The sequence below is a fragment of the Peromyscus maniculatus genome, chromosome 20, assembly GCF_049852395.1.
Source record: "Peromyscus maniculatus bairdii isolate BWxNUB_F1_BW_parent chromosome 20, HU_Pman_BW_mat_3.1, whole genome shotgun sequence".
Classification (NCBI taxonomy): domain Eukaryota; kingdom Metazoa; phylum Chordata; class Mammalia; order Rodentia; family Cricetidae; genus Peromyscus; species Peromyscus maniculatus.
The window spans coordinates 73,047,524-73,066,959 of NC_134871.1; the positions used below are offsets into that span (position 1 = coordinate 73,047,524).

Sequence of the window (19,436 nt, forward strand, 5' to 3'; positions counted from 1 at the left end):
AAAATTATCAGCATCTTTTCCTCCCTGGCTCATAACCAAATTATATCAGACAAGACCTTGCCGAGGGAGCTGGCAGCTAGCGGGCAAGCACCTTCTAGTCTGGAAGGGGACCCCACATTTCACACAGAAAGACATGCACCTGCTTCCAGAGGCGGCATGGAGCAGAACAAGCTTGTAAACAGTCCCAGATTATTGCAAGAAAGATGATGGGTTGAAATGAAATATCCAAATTAAGGTCGCTTATGGAATTGGGAGGGGCGGAGAAATCAGAAATGGGGGGGGGAGACAAAAGGACCACACAAATACACACAATACAGGAGGCAAAAACCATAAAAGGGGGGAAGCCCGCACAGCACCTGGAAAACAAGATGTTACAGCTGCAGGGGGAGGAAACATGGAAGCAACATGGAGGGCAGGGAGAAGGCTGGTGCCTCAGACCCAGACCATCCTTCCACCTGACACAGAACAGGTGGACTCAGTTTGCCCAGAGCCACAGAGTGCCCATGCCATATGCCCACACGCCAACTGACCCCAGCCTTCATCTTGTCTCCTTTTATTCCCCCTTCAGATAGTGTCTCACTGAAGGTTGGCCTGGAACTCAGAGATCTATCTGCCTCTGCTTTTCGAGTGCTGGAGTTAAAGGCATGCCACCATGTCCAGTGAGATCTCCCTTAAAAAAAAAAAAAAAAAAAAAAAAAATCAAATCAAAAAACATACACGGGGAAGTCAGCTTTGTGGAGTTCATTTTCTCCAGATCTCTTCCAGGGACTGAACTCGGGTTGGATTGCACAGTGTCACACATTCCTCTCTCAAGCACACACACAGGTCACTCCAGGCTTGGGCAGGAGCTATGGCATGGCCTCCCCTGTTCAACCAGGGTCAGCTCTCATTATCATGGTTGCAGCTTACATTTCCTTCCAAAGAGCAGAGAGAGCCTGGGGCTGCTGACTCCGACAGGGCAGTTCAGAGCTATGTGCTCAATGAGCCAGCAGAGCAGACACCCCGCAGTGAGGCTCCACTGGTCTCCAGCTGCCAGCACTGCATCCATTTCACCAGCTTGGTGACTTCTGGACTTTTCCAGAAAACTGAAAGTTTATAAGGCAATGAAGAACTAATCTGAATTGGGTGTCAAGCAGACCTCATTCTTCACTGTGGGGAGACACAAACCAAGACAGTTGTCTAAGGCTGGGAGTATAGGATCCAACCCCCTGGAGTTAGTCCTGATTCCTGATGGGCCGAGGCGTGTGAGAGAACTAGAACGGGAAGGAGCAAGCAGACCCAGTCCTCAGAAGTAGGAAATAAATATGTTCACAAAGGCCCATCTCTGAGGTGGACCAAATGGCTCTCCTGTCCCATGTTTATGGGGTCACGGACCATTAAGCCAGCCAACCTACAGATGTCTTCATAAGACTTTTACGAGATTAGGCTGCAGAGACTCTATAACTCAACAGCCAGAAAGGAAAACAAGAGAGCGGAATTGCAGGGACAGGTTGGTAGAAACCAGGCTCCGTCCATCTTCACTTATCTCTGCAAGCTTCCACCTAGTCCCACCAGGATCAGGCCACATCACTTATATAACCCAATAAACCCTAGATAACCTCACTTTCCTCTCCAATTTCCTACTGCGACCCCGTTTCTGGCCCACAGGTCCTTAGGACACAGGTTTCTTTAGTATTTGTGAAGCAAATCAAAGATGAGGCAGTTACAGTGTAACCATAAACTGTAAACCTTAGACTGTTCGGCAGCGTGTGTGAAGAACTCACAGAGCACCATGGGTTTACTCTCGGAACTGTCCAGTAAGAGCAGGGTCACTCAGACACAGGGCACCGGCTTATTCTCCAGGGTTGGCGCCACCCTGTGGTTGTTTGTATAAAGTCGGAACCAACAAACCTTCAGGGAAAGGTCGCAGACAGCCAGCTCTTCTTTCACAAAGCTTCAAAAATGGGATTACAAATGGGCTGGGGCTCAGCTCAATGAGTGCTTACTTAGCTTACACAAGGTCCTGGCTTTGATGCTCAGCACTGAAGTAATGGAGGATGGCAGAAATGTATGATTATCAGCTAACATTCCAGGACCCAAATTTAAAACACATACAAACATTCAAACCATCACTCAAGATCCATATTTGAAAAGCAACCGTTTATTAGAATCAATACAAGAGTATGAAAAGGGAGGGAAAGAGGGTGGAAGGGGGGGGGAGAATGATGTCTGAATTGGATGTCAGTTGTAGAAAGACATAAATGTCTATTTTTAAAAACATTTACACTTAAAATGCAAACATATATAGAACATTTATCCTTTAAAGAAATCAAAAGCAGACGAGTTTGGCTGAAATAAAACCAAGAAACGCAACCAAAACTCCCCCACAAACCAAAAGTCCACAGAGAATTCAATGTCTCACTTCCATTCAGACACGTGCTACAAGGTATGACCTGCTTCCTACTCAGAATGGCACAATGCTGAGGAAAGCCAGCTCTAGGGTCTCTGAAAGCCCATTCTAGGAGGTGGGAACATGGCCAGCAGGCAGGGGTAAGGCAACTGCTGGCTACTACTTGGCAGGACATTAGACTGCTCCTTCTCCATCCTCTAGAACTCCAAAGAACCACACGGCCCCCAGTACCCCCCTTAGGAGCAGAGTACACCTAACACAACTGGAGAGTGCCTCCAGGGAGCCAGGACCTTGTGCTTTTTCACGGGTTACCAATCCAGGGTCAAGGAGGGAAAAGGGAAAGAGCCCTGTCTGGAAGAGCTAGGGCTGCCTTAGCCCCTAAGTGAGACGGAAAGAATAAGGCTCTTGAGCCCATAAGTGGGCAAACAAGTGTCCAAGATGTCCTCAGTCAGGGTCAGACTGTGGACACTGGGAAAGAGGTGACAGATTCCACACACAGTGAACTGGATGAAGCCTTGAGAACCAATGGTGGCAGATGGAAGGTTATGTTGATTGAACCATGTGGTTTCTACGAGAAGCAGAGGCTTAGGAGCACAGAGGAACAGTGATCTCACTATCCTGGGACCGGTCTGGAAAATGAAAGAAATAATATAAATCCAAACTACCAGGGTTGCTTTGCTCATGGACAGAAGTGGTTGTAAGTCCATGGGAATAGGTGCTTAACTCCCAACCTACAGAGAAAGAAATGCTGTAACATTCTTGCCTCATGATTCTCTAACCCAAGATTCTTGAGTTTCAAACAGCCTCTTGGTGAATGCAAGGCACAAAACCCTAGTGCCTACTCTAACATCCCAAGATAGTCTGAACTATCAAGACTCCAACATTCACAAAACACTGTCAACATCTGAACTAGCAGCTTTGATGAGGGGTGGAGGGGCAGAAACTTGCCAAGGTCACTAAGTACTTCCAAACTTGGAAACAGTTCAGTGAGGGCTAAAAAAATGTCAACTCAAGGCATCCTCCACAGGCAACCCCAAAGGAGTCATCAGTTCTGATCTGTAATGCCTCACAACACCCCATGAGGTAGGTCAGTATTATTACCCCATTTGACAGATGGGGAACTGAGGCATTGAAAGGAAAGACTTGCCCAAGGTCAGCCATTAAGACCAAGTGGGGAGGCTGGCACAGTCAGTATCCATTAGAACATTTTGCTTTCAGTCACCTCACTGCAGCCAGATGAGGGCAACCATCGGACTGTTACATGAGGGCTGTTGCTCACCTGGAGTAACCCAAGGAGCCTTGCTTCTGAAGACCACCTTAGTTAGTGCCACTTTGAAAATCAGGTTGCATTTTAAACACTAAAATTCATTTAACAAGTGAAGTATTAAGACATTGATTTCTCAGTCTTCAACTGAGTAAAATAATCCAGGTTCCAAAAATGCAGAAAGCAGCATGGCCCTTCCACATAGGATCAGTAAGCAGTACTGAGCAACTGAAGCACAGCAGGGCTGCAGGGCTGAGCCCAAGAGCAGGTAAAGTGTCCATGATTCTAATGCCTTCTAGTCTGGTATTCCTCCTGTAACACCCAAAGGAAACACCTTTCTACAGTCTGCCTCATCTCACCCAAGAGTGGTGGCATCTTCACATACAGCTTAAGGATATAGTGATGGCTCCTCCCGCTGCCAGAGATATAACTTGTAACACAGAAAACAGAAACAAACCAAGAAGGCGGACAGAAACCAGTTGAGGCCCCCCCCCCCCATTCTGGTGGGAAATCATTATGTTCCTATCTTAAAACTATGGGGGTGGGGGTGGGGGGAGAACCTGCCAGAGCTGGAAAACACTGACTTACATCTTGAGAATGTTGTCACACAAGGAAACGATCTTTTTAGGAGTTCTCTAAGAATTTCAAAGCAGGACATGTTCTTCCTCCCACAGCCTTCATGGTAGCCAGTGAAAAACTCTACATTGAACAAGAACTTGAGGGATGGCATAGTGACACATCACACAATGTTCACCATGGGCTCTCCAAGACTTTAAGATACATGTGTATATATATATTCCACTGATGGCTGATTACACTGGACAAATGGTAGTGTTTCAGCAATGACAGCTCGGATTCAGTCTGTCTAAAAACTCCCCTAACAAAATACTCTTTGAGCTAGGAATATAGCTCAGTGGTAGAGCACTTGTCTAGAATGTACAAGGCCCTGAGTTCAAACCCCACCCCCTGCACACACATTAAGCCTGAATACACCCACCCCCTCAAAACCCTAGTGCTCTGAAGGCTGAGGCAGGAAGACTAAGTACTGGGGCCAGCCTGGGGAAAAAAAAAAAAGCTCTTTAAAAGTGAAACTATCAGAGGCAGGTGGATCTCTGCGAGTTCCAGGCCAGCCTGGTCTACAGAGCAAGATCCAGGAAAGGCACAAAGCTACACAGAGAAACCCTGTCTCGAAAAACCAAAAAAAAAAAAAAAAAAAAAAAAAAAAGTGAAACTATCAATTTGGGCTTGGACCAACTGTTAGGGTCATACCTGCCAATGCCAAGGAACATTACCAAAAAAAAAAGAGAATGATAAAAAGTTCATTGCATTCAATTTGGCCTAATTTCCTGATAATAGTTTCCTATTAGATTTTCCGATTAATACTGATGGCTCTTACCTAGGCTGTGATAATTAGGTTTTGATCTATTGTGACATTAATGATCACAATCAGTTGACTTTGAAATTGTCTTTAATTAATGGCTCTTCCCTTGTCAGCTTCTGCCTCAAGTGCAGGATCTGCCTTCCTCCACCACTGTCTTTCAGCCCCTTCTCTCATCGACCTCAGAGACAAACAGCAGCGGTGGATTACTTCTTCCCATAAAAAAAGACTTTAAAACATATTTCTGACAGGAGCAATGGAAGATGATGTTAGGTGAAGTGAGGGCCAAGAGAAAAGGCAAGAGAATGAATGAACTGTCAACGAACAGAAGATATACCATCTTAGGCCAAAGTCAAGCTTGATGCTCAAGTGGCAATACAAAAATAAGAGGTAGATTAAAATTCAAAAAAAGGTCAACATAAGCAAAGAAGAAACAAGAAACTTCACATTTTAACCTTCTAGAACAGTTAGTTGAATTCCTGGGAATTCTGACTTCTGAAGTGAGCCAATTATTCAGGTGGAGCTATGATCTTTTTCTTGTTTTCGAGTCAGAATGAGAGCTTTAACTGGGAGGGGCTTCATGGTCCACCTCCTTGGACAGAAGAAGCCTGAGGAGCCGGGACGTGTTTCTGGAGGTTTTCACATACGCTACACAGGTGCTGCTTAGAAATGACTGGCAGTGCCTGACCCAGAGGCAGATGGTCCCTAAGCTTTAACAAAGCCTATCGCTGGGCGGTATATCTTATATACATACATCTTAATCCCAACACTCGGGAGGATCAGAGTGAGTTCCAGGAAAGGTGCAAAGCTACACAGAGAAACCCTGTCTTGAAAAACCCAAAAACAAACAAACAAACAAAAAAAAACAAAACCAAAGCCTGTCATTAGATGGTATGCTTTGGGCTTTAAAGCCAGCCTCATGTTGATTTCTCCAAAAGGGGTGAGAAATTGAAGAGTGTGAACAACTTGCTAAAATAAGGACCCATAGCACAGCACACAAAGGCACCCGTAATGCAGGCAATGCTGTCCACAAGCAAAGCAACCATGAGTGGCATTCATGTTTTGGCAGAGTCCAAAAGAGCTGAAGAAGGTTCTCAGCTGTATCCTCTTTATTTTCTGCAATGCCCCCATGGCCAGAAACTCAGTTCATCTAAGACCACAGGTCTTTCCACTCCAAGGTTCCCTGTGGGAACCCAGGGCTCCATGAATGTTCCACTAGCACTCTGCCACTGAACCGCCCGCCCAAGACTCGTCCTTCTGTACACTGGACTGTTCTACCCCAAACCAGAAACTTATGTATGTGTAGTTATTTACATACAAGACTGTAAAGACCATCATCCCACACCGTTATCAAAGTTCTCTGAGAGGCAACGGTGATAAACTTTGTATCCTGAACCAAAATGTTTGTTGAATGAAACCAATATTGATGTGTGCTAATGTTGTGGGAATGTGAACAGCACAGTGTCAAGTTGGTGGGTTACCCCGTTCATCTCTGCTTTTGTGTCAAGCTGGCAACATGCTCTTGGTGACATGCCTATTAGAGGGTGAAGCCAGCAAGAAACATCCAGAGCTACACAGGAAAAAAAATAAATTAAAGAAATTCAGGTTCAGGAAGATGTTCCGAGCCCGGCAGTGGGTGCACTCCTTTAATCTCATCACTAAGGAGGCAGAGGCAGATCTCTGTGAGTTTGAGGTGAGCTTACCAAGCAACTTCGGGCTAAACAAAGAAACCCAGTCTCAAAAAACCAAAACCAAACAAACAAAAAACATGATTTGAGGGGCTGGGGAGATGGCTCAGCAGTTAAGAGCACTGACTACTTTTGCAGGGAACAAGGATTTGATTCTCAATACCCACATAGTGGCTCACTCCTATCCCAGGGGATATGGCTCTCTTCTGGTCTCCTAGGGAACTAGGCATGCACATGGTGTACAGACTTATCTGCAGACAGAAATCCCATATACATAAAGTAATTAACTTTAAAAAAATATTGAGTTAGGTATGGTTCCTCACAACTGATACAAAAAGACCCTAAGTTTGAGGCTGGCCTAGGTATCCTTTTCTTTATATTCCTTTTGAGATTAGGGTCTATAAAACCTTGGCGGGCCTAGAACTCACTATATAGACCAGGCTGGCCTCCAATTCAGAGATCCACCTGCTCTGCCTCCTAAATGCTGGGATTAAAGGTGTGCACCACCATACCCGTCTAACATTAGTAACTTTGAAGGGCCAGTCTCAAAATAAAAATTTTAAAACGGGGCTGAGAGACCCAGGCATGGTGGCACACACTTGTAATCCTTGGGATTGGGAGGCAGAGGCAGGAGGATCAAGAATTCAAGGTCACCTCTGACTATACCACAAGTTGGGGCTAGCCTGGTATATAAAACTTTCAAACAATAGGCCAAGGCAGCCTTTAAATCCCAGGACTCAGGAGGCAGAGGCAAGTGGATCTTGAGTGTGAGGCCAGCCTGCTCTACAACAAAATGGTGTATGTCGGGCATGGGGCACATATCAGTTCAGTGGTAGAGTACCTGCCTGGCGTGTCTAAGCTACCCCAGGGTTCAATTCCTAATACCACAAAATTAGTTCTGAAAAGGATTTACACAGGAAAATATACTTAGGTGTTTAAGTGTTTCACCTTTGGCTGCAAACTCTTTAAAGGGAAGAAATCTGTAGGAAATTCTTCTGAGGCTGCCATCCTCTAGCAGAAACAAGCTACTTGGCACCAACACAAGCTAGAGGCACAGGCGGGTGTCTGACTTCTTCACACTTAAGATAATACTGAAATCACAGTTCTCTATTTCTAGATATAACCAGCAATAATATTAAGAACAAGGACATTTTGGTAATACTTAGCAGAAAACCATGAACTGAGGACCGAAAAGATGGAGTAAAGATTATTAAAACAATGGCAAATAGTACACGATCTTGTTAAACACCATCTACTGTCTCAGCAATTATGCACTGTAGGCTTCTCAGGGCCACTCCTTCCCTAGACTTTTTTGCATTACAAAGGATTGAACTCTCAAGAAACTATATCCTCAGTCTTTTATACTTTTTATTTTGAGAAAGGGTCTCACTAAGTTTCCCAGAAAGCCTGGAACATAAAACACCCCTGTATCACAGTCTGGGACTATATGCTTAAGCCACCAGGCCTGGCTTCTTAGGAGCAGTCTTAGTATCAAGTACCAAATATGTACTGTTACATTTGCCCACAGGCTAAGATTTTGGCTTTAAAAGATTTTGTCACCCCAATTTATAAGCCCACTACCACTGACTACCCAGACAGGCTGTTCTTTCTTCCAGTTTTCAATCAAGAGACTCAGATCACACCAGGAGCTCTGGCTTATTCTTTCTCATTTTCATCTACTCTAATTACTACTATCCTTGGTTGTTTGTATGGCAAATCTGCTCTCTAACCACCCTTCCTTCCTTTCCTCAAGTTAAGTACAGACAACAGTCACTTATCCAGAACTTGATCTAGCCTCTAACTCTTGCAATGGATTATGGAGAGAGAAACACTCACCCATGTGAGGTATGGGTGAGGTGCTCTTCCCTGACCATATCACCACCCACAGGCTCTCCCTGGCTGACTCAGGGCAAAGCTTCATTGTCTGTCTGCCTCGTCACTGCAGCAGCTGTCTTCTCCGCTGTGCAGTCTAACTGTTGACATATTTATGCAAGCACACAGGATTCAATCAGCATTGAGCAGAAAAGCAAAGCTAACAAATGCTATGAATGGGTCTATGATTTGCACATTATTTGGCTCATCTGTGGACTGGAGCACTCCATCCACTTCTCTCATTACCATGAATAATCCAGAAATGGTTGGATGCTCCAACCCAGACAGCTATGTTATAAGAATCAGAAGCAACAACAAAAACAGCCTCAGTAGCTGATTAAGTCTAGCATTAAGGCTACCTCAGCATTTATTCTTTTATCCTCAGCCTTGGAGCTGGGACAAGAGTACTTAGCTCCAAACCCTGTTATTTCCTTACTTTTAGTCCTGATTCTCCAGCCTCCTCAACTATACAAGAATGAAGAGAAGGTGGCATTTCTTAAAGGACAAAAAAGCAGAGCAGGGTCAGAACATATTAACAGCAAAGCAAGAGTAAGCCAAAAAGGAAAGTTTGTTGTGAGAAGGTTGTGCCAAAAAGCTAATGTCAAGACCTGTCACTTTCTGAGATGATAGTCTTCCAAGAAAATACAGTTTTAAAAAATAAGATACAACTAAAAGTCTGAGGGTGGAGAAGGTGGGGAACATTAATACTTTGAGGACTTGGTGGCAAATCCAGGAGTCATGAGGCAGTAAAATTACAGATTAGTACTACAGTGAGTATTTAAAAACTGATACTGTGGCTAGTGGCTTCTCTCTAAGAATTCCCAATTGAAAATAATGGCACGTAAGGGAATGTGAGTCCACTAAGAAGTGAATTTACTCTGATGCCTCTTTGGTAACAGGAAGCTTTGGGAGGCCATAAAAGTTGGCAGGGTTAGAGGGTGCCCAGCACCTTGGCACAAGCAAGCCCCAGGCAATCACTCACACCTACATCAATAGATATAGTCTAAATATGAGGGATGAAAGGAAAGAATACATATATACCATGTAATACCAAAGACAACTGTATCTGGCCTCATCCTACTATCCTCCTGAACTACAGCTTACAGACTCCACAGTTCATCTTGTCATTTTATGCCACCTTACAGAAGCAGAATCAGGGATTGATAATAAAAAAGCCAAAAGCCTGAGGGCTAAAGAGAGTGCCTTGACAGATTTAAATGTAAAGTTTCAAGCCCTCAAAAGAGCAGAGTTGTTACGGAAGGGTAAGTGAGAACAAACAGGGGTGGCCCAGAAGACCAAACCAGGAACCCTATATTCTCATGGCAGAGATAGATGAGACGGGAAAAGACACAAGTAGGCCACTGCTACAGGCTTTCTAAAAGATGGACAACATCCTTTCTATGTCCAAACAAAGGTGGTCATCAATACATTCTAATAACAATGAAAAGAAACTGAAGTCATCATCATTGTAATAAAATCCCCCAGCTTAAAAAGCAACTGGCCCAAAAAGATGATGACTCTATAAGGTGATTAAAATGTTACAGGGGAGCAGAAGAAAAAGATCAGGGTAAAAGGAAAAACTGTGGGAATTACACACGGCATGTAAATGCCTGATTTTCACAGAGTTACACTTATGAATCCGACCATCAGTTATATTACAAGAGAACCAATACCAACATCTCTCCCATGAAGCACAGTGATAAGCACATATTTTTATGGATGTGTTTAGGATGGAAAAGGATGGGAGAAGGGAGAGGAGGCAGGAAGGTGAACGTATTATATACAAAGAGAAATGACAGAGACCACCCCCTCCTTTAGCTCTTCGAGCTCTCTTTCTCTTTGTTTTCCGCATCTTCTGGATATGCATGCCACGTCAGTCTCTCTTCATAAAATGCTATCACAATTTGTGGACATTTCACATTAGCTTCTTTTGCAAGAACCAGGTCGGCTTCATCCGTGTCTTTCCTGGAAAGAAAGAACATAAGACTTAGAAGGAGAAGTGAGACAGAGGTATTTGTCTGCATGTTCTCCTCCTTACACTTTGATCTCAAATAAAGGGATCTTTAAAGGGCTGGAGGTATAACTCAGTGGTGGCGCCTCTGTATTTGATCTTTAGCATCAAAACATAAGAAAGAAAAAGCTGAAGAAGAGATGGCTGCTACAGAGGACTCAGGTTCAGTGCACTAGCTGTAAGCTGGGGGCTTACAACTGTCTCTTTCTCTAGCTCTAGAGGATGACACCCTAGGGGTTAGAGTTGGCTCAGCAGTTAAGAATGCATTCTACTGTTCACTTGGGAGGCAGAAGGAGATGGATTTCTGAGTTCAAAGCCAGCCAGGTCTACTGCGGAGGACCCAAGGTCAGTTCCCAGTACCTACATAGCAGCTCACAACTGCCTGTAACGTCAGTTCCAGGGGATCCAATGCCTTTTTCTGGCTTCTGCAGGCACTGTACACACATGGTGCACATACATATATTCAGGCAAAACATACATACACATAAAATGAACAAAAAATGAATCTTAAAAGAAAGATGAAAGGAGGGGAAAGAAAAAGAATAGGGAAGAGGAAAAAATCCAGTCAGGCATGGTGAGGACATGCCTGTAATCCTGTAACTCCAGCCCTGGGGAGATGGAGACAGGAGAATGAGTTCAATATCCTGGACTACACATTGAGGTCAAAGCCAGCTTGAGCTATATTAGACCCTGTCAGAAAAGGAGGGAGGGAGGGAGGGATGAAGTACTCCACTTTCTTCCAGAAGTAACTATTTCTGGTATTTTGTGCTTTATTCAGCATTAATCTTAATGCCCTTTGTTGAAAATAATTTCTCTTTTAGAAATCTCTCAGTGATCCTGACCCTCAGTGATGGGAAGAAGCTTTACTTAGCTCTTATCCCATGGTCACAGGCTCACAATCTTACAGCAAATGATTCAGTTCCATGCAAAAAGATGTTTAGGGATGGCTACAAATATTTTACCCTAAATTAATTTTTCTGACATGCAGGTTACTATGATACAATAATACCAAAGCTTGAGAATGTCACAAACCCATTCTGAACCACAATCCCCACTTAATACTGACATCAGTGTTGGTTAAGAATTAAATTTAGGAATTCTCAATTTTACATCCTTTCTTTATAGCAAAGGAACATAACTGTAGAGTGAGGCCCAACTTCTCTCACCATTTCATTAAGAACATTAAGTCACCACAGGAATCTGTTGCCCCAATGATCTTTTCTGGTTCCAGTCCTCTCTCAAAGCCCCGAGCGATATCATTGCTCTGCTATAAATAGAACAGGAGAGATTAGAGCTTACAGAAAGAATAAAAACAAAAACAAACAAAAAATGGTTCCTCAGAACAACAAATCATAGCCTTTGTTAACATCACTTGACATCATTTGTCATCAATTCAGAAAAACCCTTAGAACTCAAGGAACATACTTCTAGATCAACCAGTAACCAAGTCAAGAGATATTTATGCAAGAAGATGCAGTTGTTTTTCCTGGTATTCCTTGCAAATGACCCTGACCTTTAGGACCTCCTCTTCAGTACTTCAAGCTGACCCCTCTACTCTTGTTCCTGAGACACGAAACAAGCTCATTCTCACTCTCTTAATTTCAGATATGCTTTCTCAACCATAACCTTTTAGACTTTTATCTAACAGTGACCAATAGATTTAATATTTCACACAGTCATCTATATTGTAAAAACAGAGGCAAGAAGAATGTAAGACCAATACCCTAAAAAGGGCAAATTTCAAAGATCACAAACACTAGTTTACATATACTTGGGAGAGAAGCCCCTGGTCTGCTCAGCCCCTTGCAACACAGACAGACTATTAGCATTAATTGGGACTGGACTGAGACTTTAGGCCACTGAACTGAGAAGAGTACTGGGACTTGCTCTCAGGTAATTAATTCCGTCATCTACACACAGCAGAGGCTGATTCAGGTGTAATGGCACTCATCAGAACAAAAAAGTCTAAATTAGACACATCATAACTGTTCTAAAATTTACAAGAGATAATGCAAACTCATTAGCAACACAAAGAAAAACTTAAGATTTTCCAAATGAACCAAATCTTGGGTGTGTGATTTTCCTAACATCTTTCTGATCATCTTACTTTCTTTTGAGATACAAAAGGTCAGTGAGATGGCTTGTGGACAAAGGGGCTTGTAGGCAAGTCTGACAACCTGAGTTTGATCCCTGGGACTCACATGGTGGATGGAGAATACCAACTCCCACATGTTCCCTGACCTACACTAGTGCATGATGTCCCCCAACACAATGAACAAATAAATAAATGAATAAATGAAAATTTAAAAATAGGAACACAAAAGCTTGCACAGTCCTGGTGGTCCTCAAAGATACCAGAAGCCACAACAGGAAAGAAATTCCAGCCATGAATCAACGGAAAGATACTGGCTTTTTAAGACACAGATTCTTTGGGGCATTTAAGGGGAATAGGTTCCCAGATGCAAACACAGCTGCTCACAGCTGGAATGCTGGCACAGGGACTAAGTCATACATCATCGCTGGCGGCTGGAAACAGTCTACTACAGAGGGAGGAAAATGAAAAAAGAATGTTCAAGCTGCTGAAAGGAGCCAAGGCAAGGAAAACATTAAAATCATCACCGGCAGTAATCTTAAATCAGGCATAAAACCAAGAAATTTCTTCTGCAGCGGTCTAAAGAAATGAAATCCCCCATACTTGAAAATACACAACCACTACGTATCATGCGAGCTGTCTACCTGACAGCTGCCAGTATTGCTCAGAATGCTATCAGAGGCCCAGACAAACATGATGTAAAGGATGTGCGGAGGTTGTTTTCAAGGTCAGCAGCTCCAGAACCTAGATAGACATGAAGCGCTCTCAAGTGGCCAGGGACTCCGAGCCAGATCGTTGCCTTTAATAGAACAAAGACCTTGAGTTGAAGAAATGTTTACTATCTCTCACAAATACATAGTTAAAAGTCTTTGGTTGTGTTATTTTGCTATTTCAACTTAACTAGAAAAGAACCAAACGACAAAAGCCAGAATACAAGGGCTAATCAAACAAAACAACAACAAAAAGAGGCTGGCTGCTTAGTCAGTAAAGGTGCCTGCTTTAAGCCTAAGGATCTTATTTCAATCCCCAAGACCAACCTGGCCAAAGAAAATAACTGACTTTTCCAAATTGTTCTCTACCTTTTACACATGTGCAGTGGAACGCACACTCACACGCACATGAAAAATAGTAAAATGTATTAAATATGTAAATAAAATTTAAAAAGAGCACAGGGAGATCTGAAAGGCAAAGGCAGACAGAGACTATGAGGCCAGGATGGTCTATACAGTGAGTTTCGGGCCAGCCAAGACTATAGAGTGAGCCCTTATCTCAAACAACACACGTACGCACGCACGATCAAGTGGTATTTCCTCAGAAAATGTTCCTTAAATTCTTTATCAATATAGTTTATCATAATGATATTCACCCCTTTCCAGAATCTGGCATAAGGTTGCAACCAGGCATACTGGCTCATGCCTTTAGTCTTAGTGCTCAGGAGGCAGAGACAAGATGATCTCTGTGAGTTAGATGTCAGCCTGGTCTACATAGCAAGGTCTAGGACTACATACCCTGTCTCAAACAAACAATGGTTATAAAAATACAATTAACCAGAGAAAAGAGCCAGACAGGAACAGCCCCCAGTTCCAGAGGCCAAGAATTATATACAAGCCTTTATAAAGCCCCAAAGCTTCTACCCACAGAAACTCTGGGTGGTTCTAAGGTGTAGTCAAGAGTTAAGAGCAACAGTATAGAAAAATGGGTATCCAAGTATAATGCAGATCAAACAGGGAATTGATGTTTTATTCTATTTTATTAAATTTTAAGTGTATGATATATTCTTCATAACCCTGAAATAAAATGGAAAGAGGCAAAGCTGGAGGGGCAGAGTGCATTTGTGGAACACTCACATGGCAAAGATTCAGGAGAAATAAGAGGCAATATGGCGTTTATGTTACTACCTTCAATCTAAAAACCAAAAAGATAAAAGCAACTGAGTCAAGCCAAACTTCATAATTAGTTTCCAAACTAATCCATGAACAGACACAAAAGAAGATTAAAAATTAATCTTGAAAGTGTTTCTCTGTTTAACAGCTCTGGCTGTCCTGGAACTCATTCTGTAGACCAGACGGACCTTAAACTCACAGAGATCTGTCTGCTTCTGCCTCCTGAGTGCTGGGATTAAAGGCATGAACCACCACTGCCCAGTTAAGTTTTGTTTGTTTGTTTTTTTTTTCTTCTTCGAGACAGGGTTTCTTTGTGTAGCTTTGCGCCTTTCCTGGAACTCACTTGGTAGACCAGGCTGGCCTCAAACTCACAGAGATCTGCCTGCCTCTGCCTCCTGAGTGCTGGGATTAAAGGCGTGCGCCATCCACCGCCCGGTTACAAGTTTTGGTTTTTAATAAAGTAACAAATGTTATCTATTACTCTTATTATTGGTGTGTTCAGGCAGACAGGTGCACATGGAGGTCAAAGGCGAACTTTTCAGGAGTCAGTTTTCTCCTTCCACAATATGAGATGATTTGAACTCATGTTGTCAGGCTTGGCAACAGACACCTTTATTCATGAACCCTATCCTTAGCTACTTTTCTTTATTTAAAAAGAAAAAAACAAGCCGGGTGGTGGTGGCGCACGCCTTTAATCCCAGCACTCGGGAGGCAGAGCCAGGCGGATCTCTGTGAGTTCGAGGCCAGCCTGGGCTACCAAGTGAGTCCCAGGAGAGGCGCAAAGCTACACAGAGAAACCCTGTCTCGAAAAACCAAAAAAAAAAAAGAAAAAAACATTTAAGAGTCTTCTTGGTGCTAGACAGTTGGTTCAGTGACTAAGAGAGCTTGCTTCTCCTCTAGAGGATGGAAGTTTGGTTCCCAACACTTATCTCTGGGAGCTCACAACTGCCTGTAACTCTAGCTGCAGGGAATCCAACACCTTCCTCTGGCCTCCTCAGCATCCACTCAGATATACACACACATTTCTATTCACTGGAGGGGGAGTGGGGAGACAGTTTCACATTAGTTTTGACACTTTAGTTAGAATCAGTGCTACACCAGCTCTCCCTCCGCCAGAAGGGGTCACTGTGGTCAATGAGCATAACTTCCCTGGAAGCTTTTGTCCAACAATATACCTTTTAGGTTTGTCCTTAGACCAAAAAATAACTAAACCTCCCTTTGCATGATAGTAGTAAAAGGATAGTTAAGTGGGAGGAGGGGAGAAACTTACCTCTCTCTTTTTTTTAGATTTGATATCATCAGCACTGCTGGAGAAACTGGATTTCCTCTTGTTTCCTTCTGACTTCTCCCTGGGCTTATTGTTTTCACCCTCCTTCATCTTCTTATACTTTTTCATAAACTCAGAAATTAGTTCAGGACAATCCAAGTTCTTCTCAGGTTCCCAAGTATTGTGCTCCCTGAACAATGACAATAAAGACAAAAGGAAAAGACTGAGGGATGATGATAATGCCCTATTTTTACCCACTTAGCATCTCTGCAGAACCTAAAACTGACAAGTGCTAGCAAGCTACATCCTCAGCCCCTTTCAGTGCTAAAGCTTATTTTAAAGAGGACATGTAAGCAAAGGATAGAAATTCTATACTTAAAGATTTAATAAGAGGCTCAGGGTTTAGTTCAGTGGTAACATACTTGCCTAGCACATGTAATGACATAGGTTTGATCCCAGCTCTGCAGAGAAAAAAAAAGATCCAAAAAATTTGATCTTAGATTTTCACTGAAGGAAGTTGGGAAAAAGTATGTCCACACAAAGTCACATAAAGAATTATTATAGCTGCTGTGGTTGGTGGCACATGCCTTTAATCCCAGCACCTGGGAGGTTGAGGCAGCCAGATCCCCAAGTTCGAGGACAGCCTGGTCTATCAAGTGAGTTTCAGGACAGCCAGGGCTACACAGAGAAAACCTGTCTTAGGGTTGTGGGGGTAGGGGTGGGGTTGAGGATTGTTCAACTATTACAGCAGCAGTATTATTTTGCGGGCTGGGGATCAAACCTCAAACCAGGATTTTATGTCTGATCCACCACAGAGCTACACCCTTAGTCCTATAGCAACATTTTAACAGCCAAAATCCAAAAACAAACCTGAAATGCTCATCAACTGATGGATGAATAAACAAAATGTGGCACAACTGTATAAGGGAATAGTATTCAGCAACAAAAATTTAGAAACAAAATATAACCTAAGAAAATATAAAAAACTACATACTAAGTTAAAAAAAAAAGACACAAGAAAAGATATGCTTTCTTTTGGGTTTTCTGACATGTCCTAGTAAGATACATTTTAGAGACATGTAGTAGATTAGACTGAGGAAATGTTCTGAAATGGGAGTGTGCTAACAGTCTCACAAGTCTATATAAATACCTACCAAAAGACAAAAATAAACAAACAAAAACAATTGAGCCAGGTATGGTGGTGAAAACGTTTAATTCCAGCACTCAGGAGATTGAGGCTAGGGCTACACAGAGAAACAAAAGACCTTATCTCAAAGACAAAACAAAAAACATCAATTGTACAATATCAGTGGGTGACTTTTTTTTTTTTTTTGAGGGACTGTCAATGGAACTCACTCTGTAGACCAGGCTGGCCTCAAACTAAGAGAGCTGCCTGCCTCTGCCTCCTAAGTGCTGGGACTAAAAGCATCCACCACCACCACCGGGTGTGGGTGACTCTTATGGTACATAAATTATACTGTAATAAACCTTTTTAAAACTCCCAATTTTGGGACTGGAGAGATGGCTCAGTGGTTAAGAGTGCTTGTTACTCTTGCAGAGGACCTGAACATCTCTAACTTCAGTTCTAGGGACTCTAATGCCTTCTGGACTCCACAGGCACCTGCCCAGCATTCACACATCCCACACAGACACATATAGGCAGATACACACACACACACACACACACAAAATTAAAAAAAAAAAAAAATCAAATCCTTAGAAACAACAAAAAACAAACCCAACCTACAAGGTGGGCATATAGCTCAACGGTAAGCATGCTCATTTAGTCATAAGCCAGGTTCCAGGAGTTCAAACCCTTGCACAGCTTTTCCCCAACGAAAAAGCCCAACTATAAAAGCTTAATTAAGTGCAAAGAGTATGATTTTTTTTTTTTTTGGTTTTTCGAGACAGGGTTTCTCTGTGTAGCTTTGTGCCTTTCCTGGAACTCACTTGGTAGTCCGGGCTGGCCTCGAACTCACAGAGATCCGCCTGCCTCTGCCTCCCGAGTGCTGGGATTAAAGGCGTGCGCCACCACCGCCCGGCGCAAAGAGTATGATTTTATACATACCATCAGTTGCCTGTACGAGGGTAACTTAGTAAGTTACACACACACCTCCAATTTCTATTGTGTTAGATATTACTTGTAAACTCTGGTAAGTAGGAGTTGGAATGCATTCATTCAAATGTGGTAGACCCAAGTCTACTGTCAGCAAGTTTTTTGTACATATACACACACAAAATCTGAGATAATGATTGGACAAAACATGAAGTCCTATCATGTAGAAAGTAAGTTTTTTGAGGAAGAGGGTCTCATGTAGTCCAGGCTGGCCTCAAACTATGTAGTCAAGGATAACTTTGAACTTCTCATCCTCAGATTTCTCTCTCCCTCCTGAATACTGGGTTCATAGGCATGTGGTGCCACACCTTCTTTATATGGTACTGGGGGCCCAACCAGTGCTGTGTATCCTATGCAAGCACTCTAATAAGACATATTCCCAGCCTTCTCTGTAGGCTTCTTTTTCTTTTTTTCGTTTAACCCAAGGTCTCCGGCTGGCCTGGAACTTGCTAGGTAGATCAGGATGGCTTCTAACAGAGATTCTACTGTCTCTGCCTCTCTGAGTGCTAAGATTAACGGTGTGTAGCACCACAGCCAGCTGCTCTCTGAATTTTTCAAGACAGAGTCTTACTATGTAGCCCAAGATGGTCTTGAAGTCTCCACAATTCTCTTGCCTCTCAGCCTTCCAAAAACTTAGATTACAGGAATGAACCAACATGTCTGTTTCAATTTTGGTATTCTCAAAGTGTATTTTGTATTCACAGCATGTGTTCTAGAAAGCTAAAACTACAACAATCTTGTAGAATTAAAGCAAGAAATGGGCCGGGCGGTGGTGGTGCACGTCTTTAATCCCATCATTCGGGAGGCAGAGCCAGGCAGATCTGTGAGTTCTCGAGGCCAGCCTGGTCTCCAAAGCGAGTTCCAGGAAAGGCACCAAAGCTACACAGAGAAACCCTGTCTTGAAACCACCCCCCACAAAAAGCAAGAAATGAATCTATAAAGAAAAAAACTATCATCCCCTTTCCCTATCCAGAAGCATAGTTCTTCTATTAGACAGGAAAGATTAGGTTTGTTTTTTATACAAAACACACCTGTAACCTATAATGAATTACAGAAGCCAACAATAACAACAACAAAGGCAATAAGCCACAAAAGCAGCATCTATAACCTGCAGTTAGCTTGAGGGAAGTTGTTGAAGTCAAATCTAGGGTTGTAAGGCTGGGTAGTGCTGACTTGAGGTTTCTGAGGGAAACAAAGACTCTACTGGAACTGTCTGTGTGACATTTTAAATTAAGAATCTGTGGAAGTGGCTGGGCAGTGGTGGCATATGCCTTTAATTTCAGCACTTGGGAGAGAGAGGCAGGGGAATCTCTGAGTTCCAGAACAGACAGGGCTACACAGAGAAACAAATCTGTGGAAGTGAAACCTGCTGGTCAGCCTTCTGGGGAGCACAGAGGTACAGTGAGCAGGGGTCCAACGCTGGACATCAAGCTGGTGGAACTTGGCAATAAGTCTCCCACACTGTTCTAATTTTGA

General features: G+C 43.0%; 1 protein-coding gene across 6 annotated transcripts in view; it reads right to left on the reverse strand.

Moving 5' to 3' along the window:
• Positions 1-2,120: 2,120 nt before the first annotated feature.
• Positions 2,121-19,436, reverse strand: part of Cbx5 (chromobox 5) — a 48,975-nt gene continuing 31,659 nt past the window's right edge. For 5 of the 6 annotated variants that reach the window (XM_006981802.4, XM_076556983.1, XM_016000360.3 and 2 more), the window contains 3 exons: positions 15,848-16,034; positions 11,769-11,869; positions 2,121-10,556 (listed from right to left, as the gene is read on the reverse strand). In XM_006981802.4, the coding sequence (XP_006981864.1) occupies positions 10,406-10,556; positions 11,769-11,869; positions 15,848-16,034 (439 nt within the window). In that variant the 3' untranslated portion in view covers positions 2,121-10,405. The remainder of the gene's footprint in view (positions 10,557-11,768; positions 11,870-15,847; positions 16,035-19,436) is intronic. The other variant, XM_042264924.2, reaches the window with a different exon arrangement.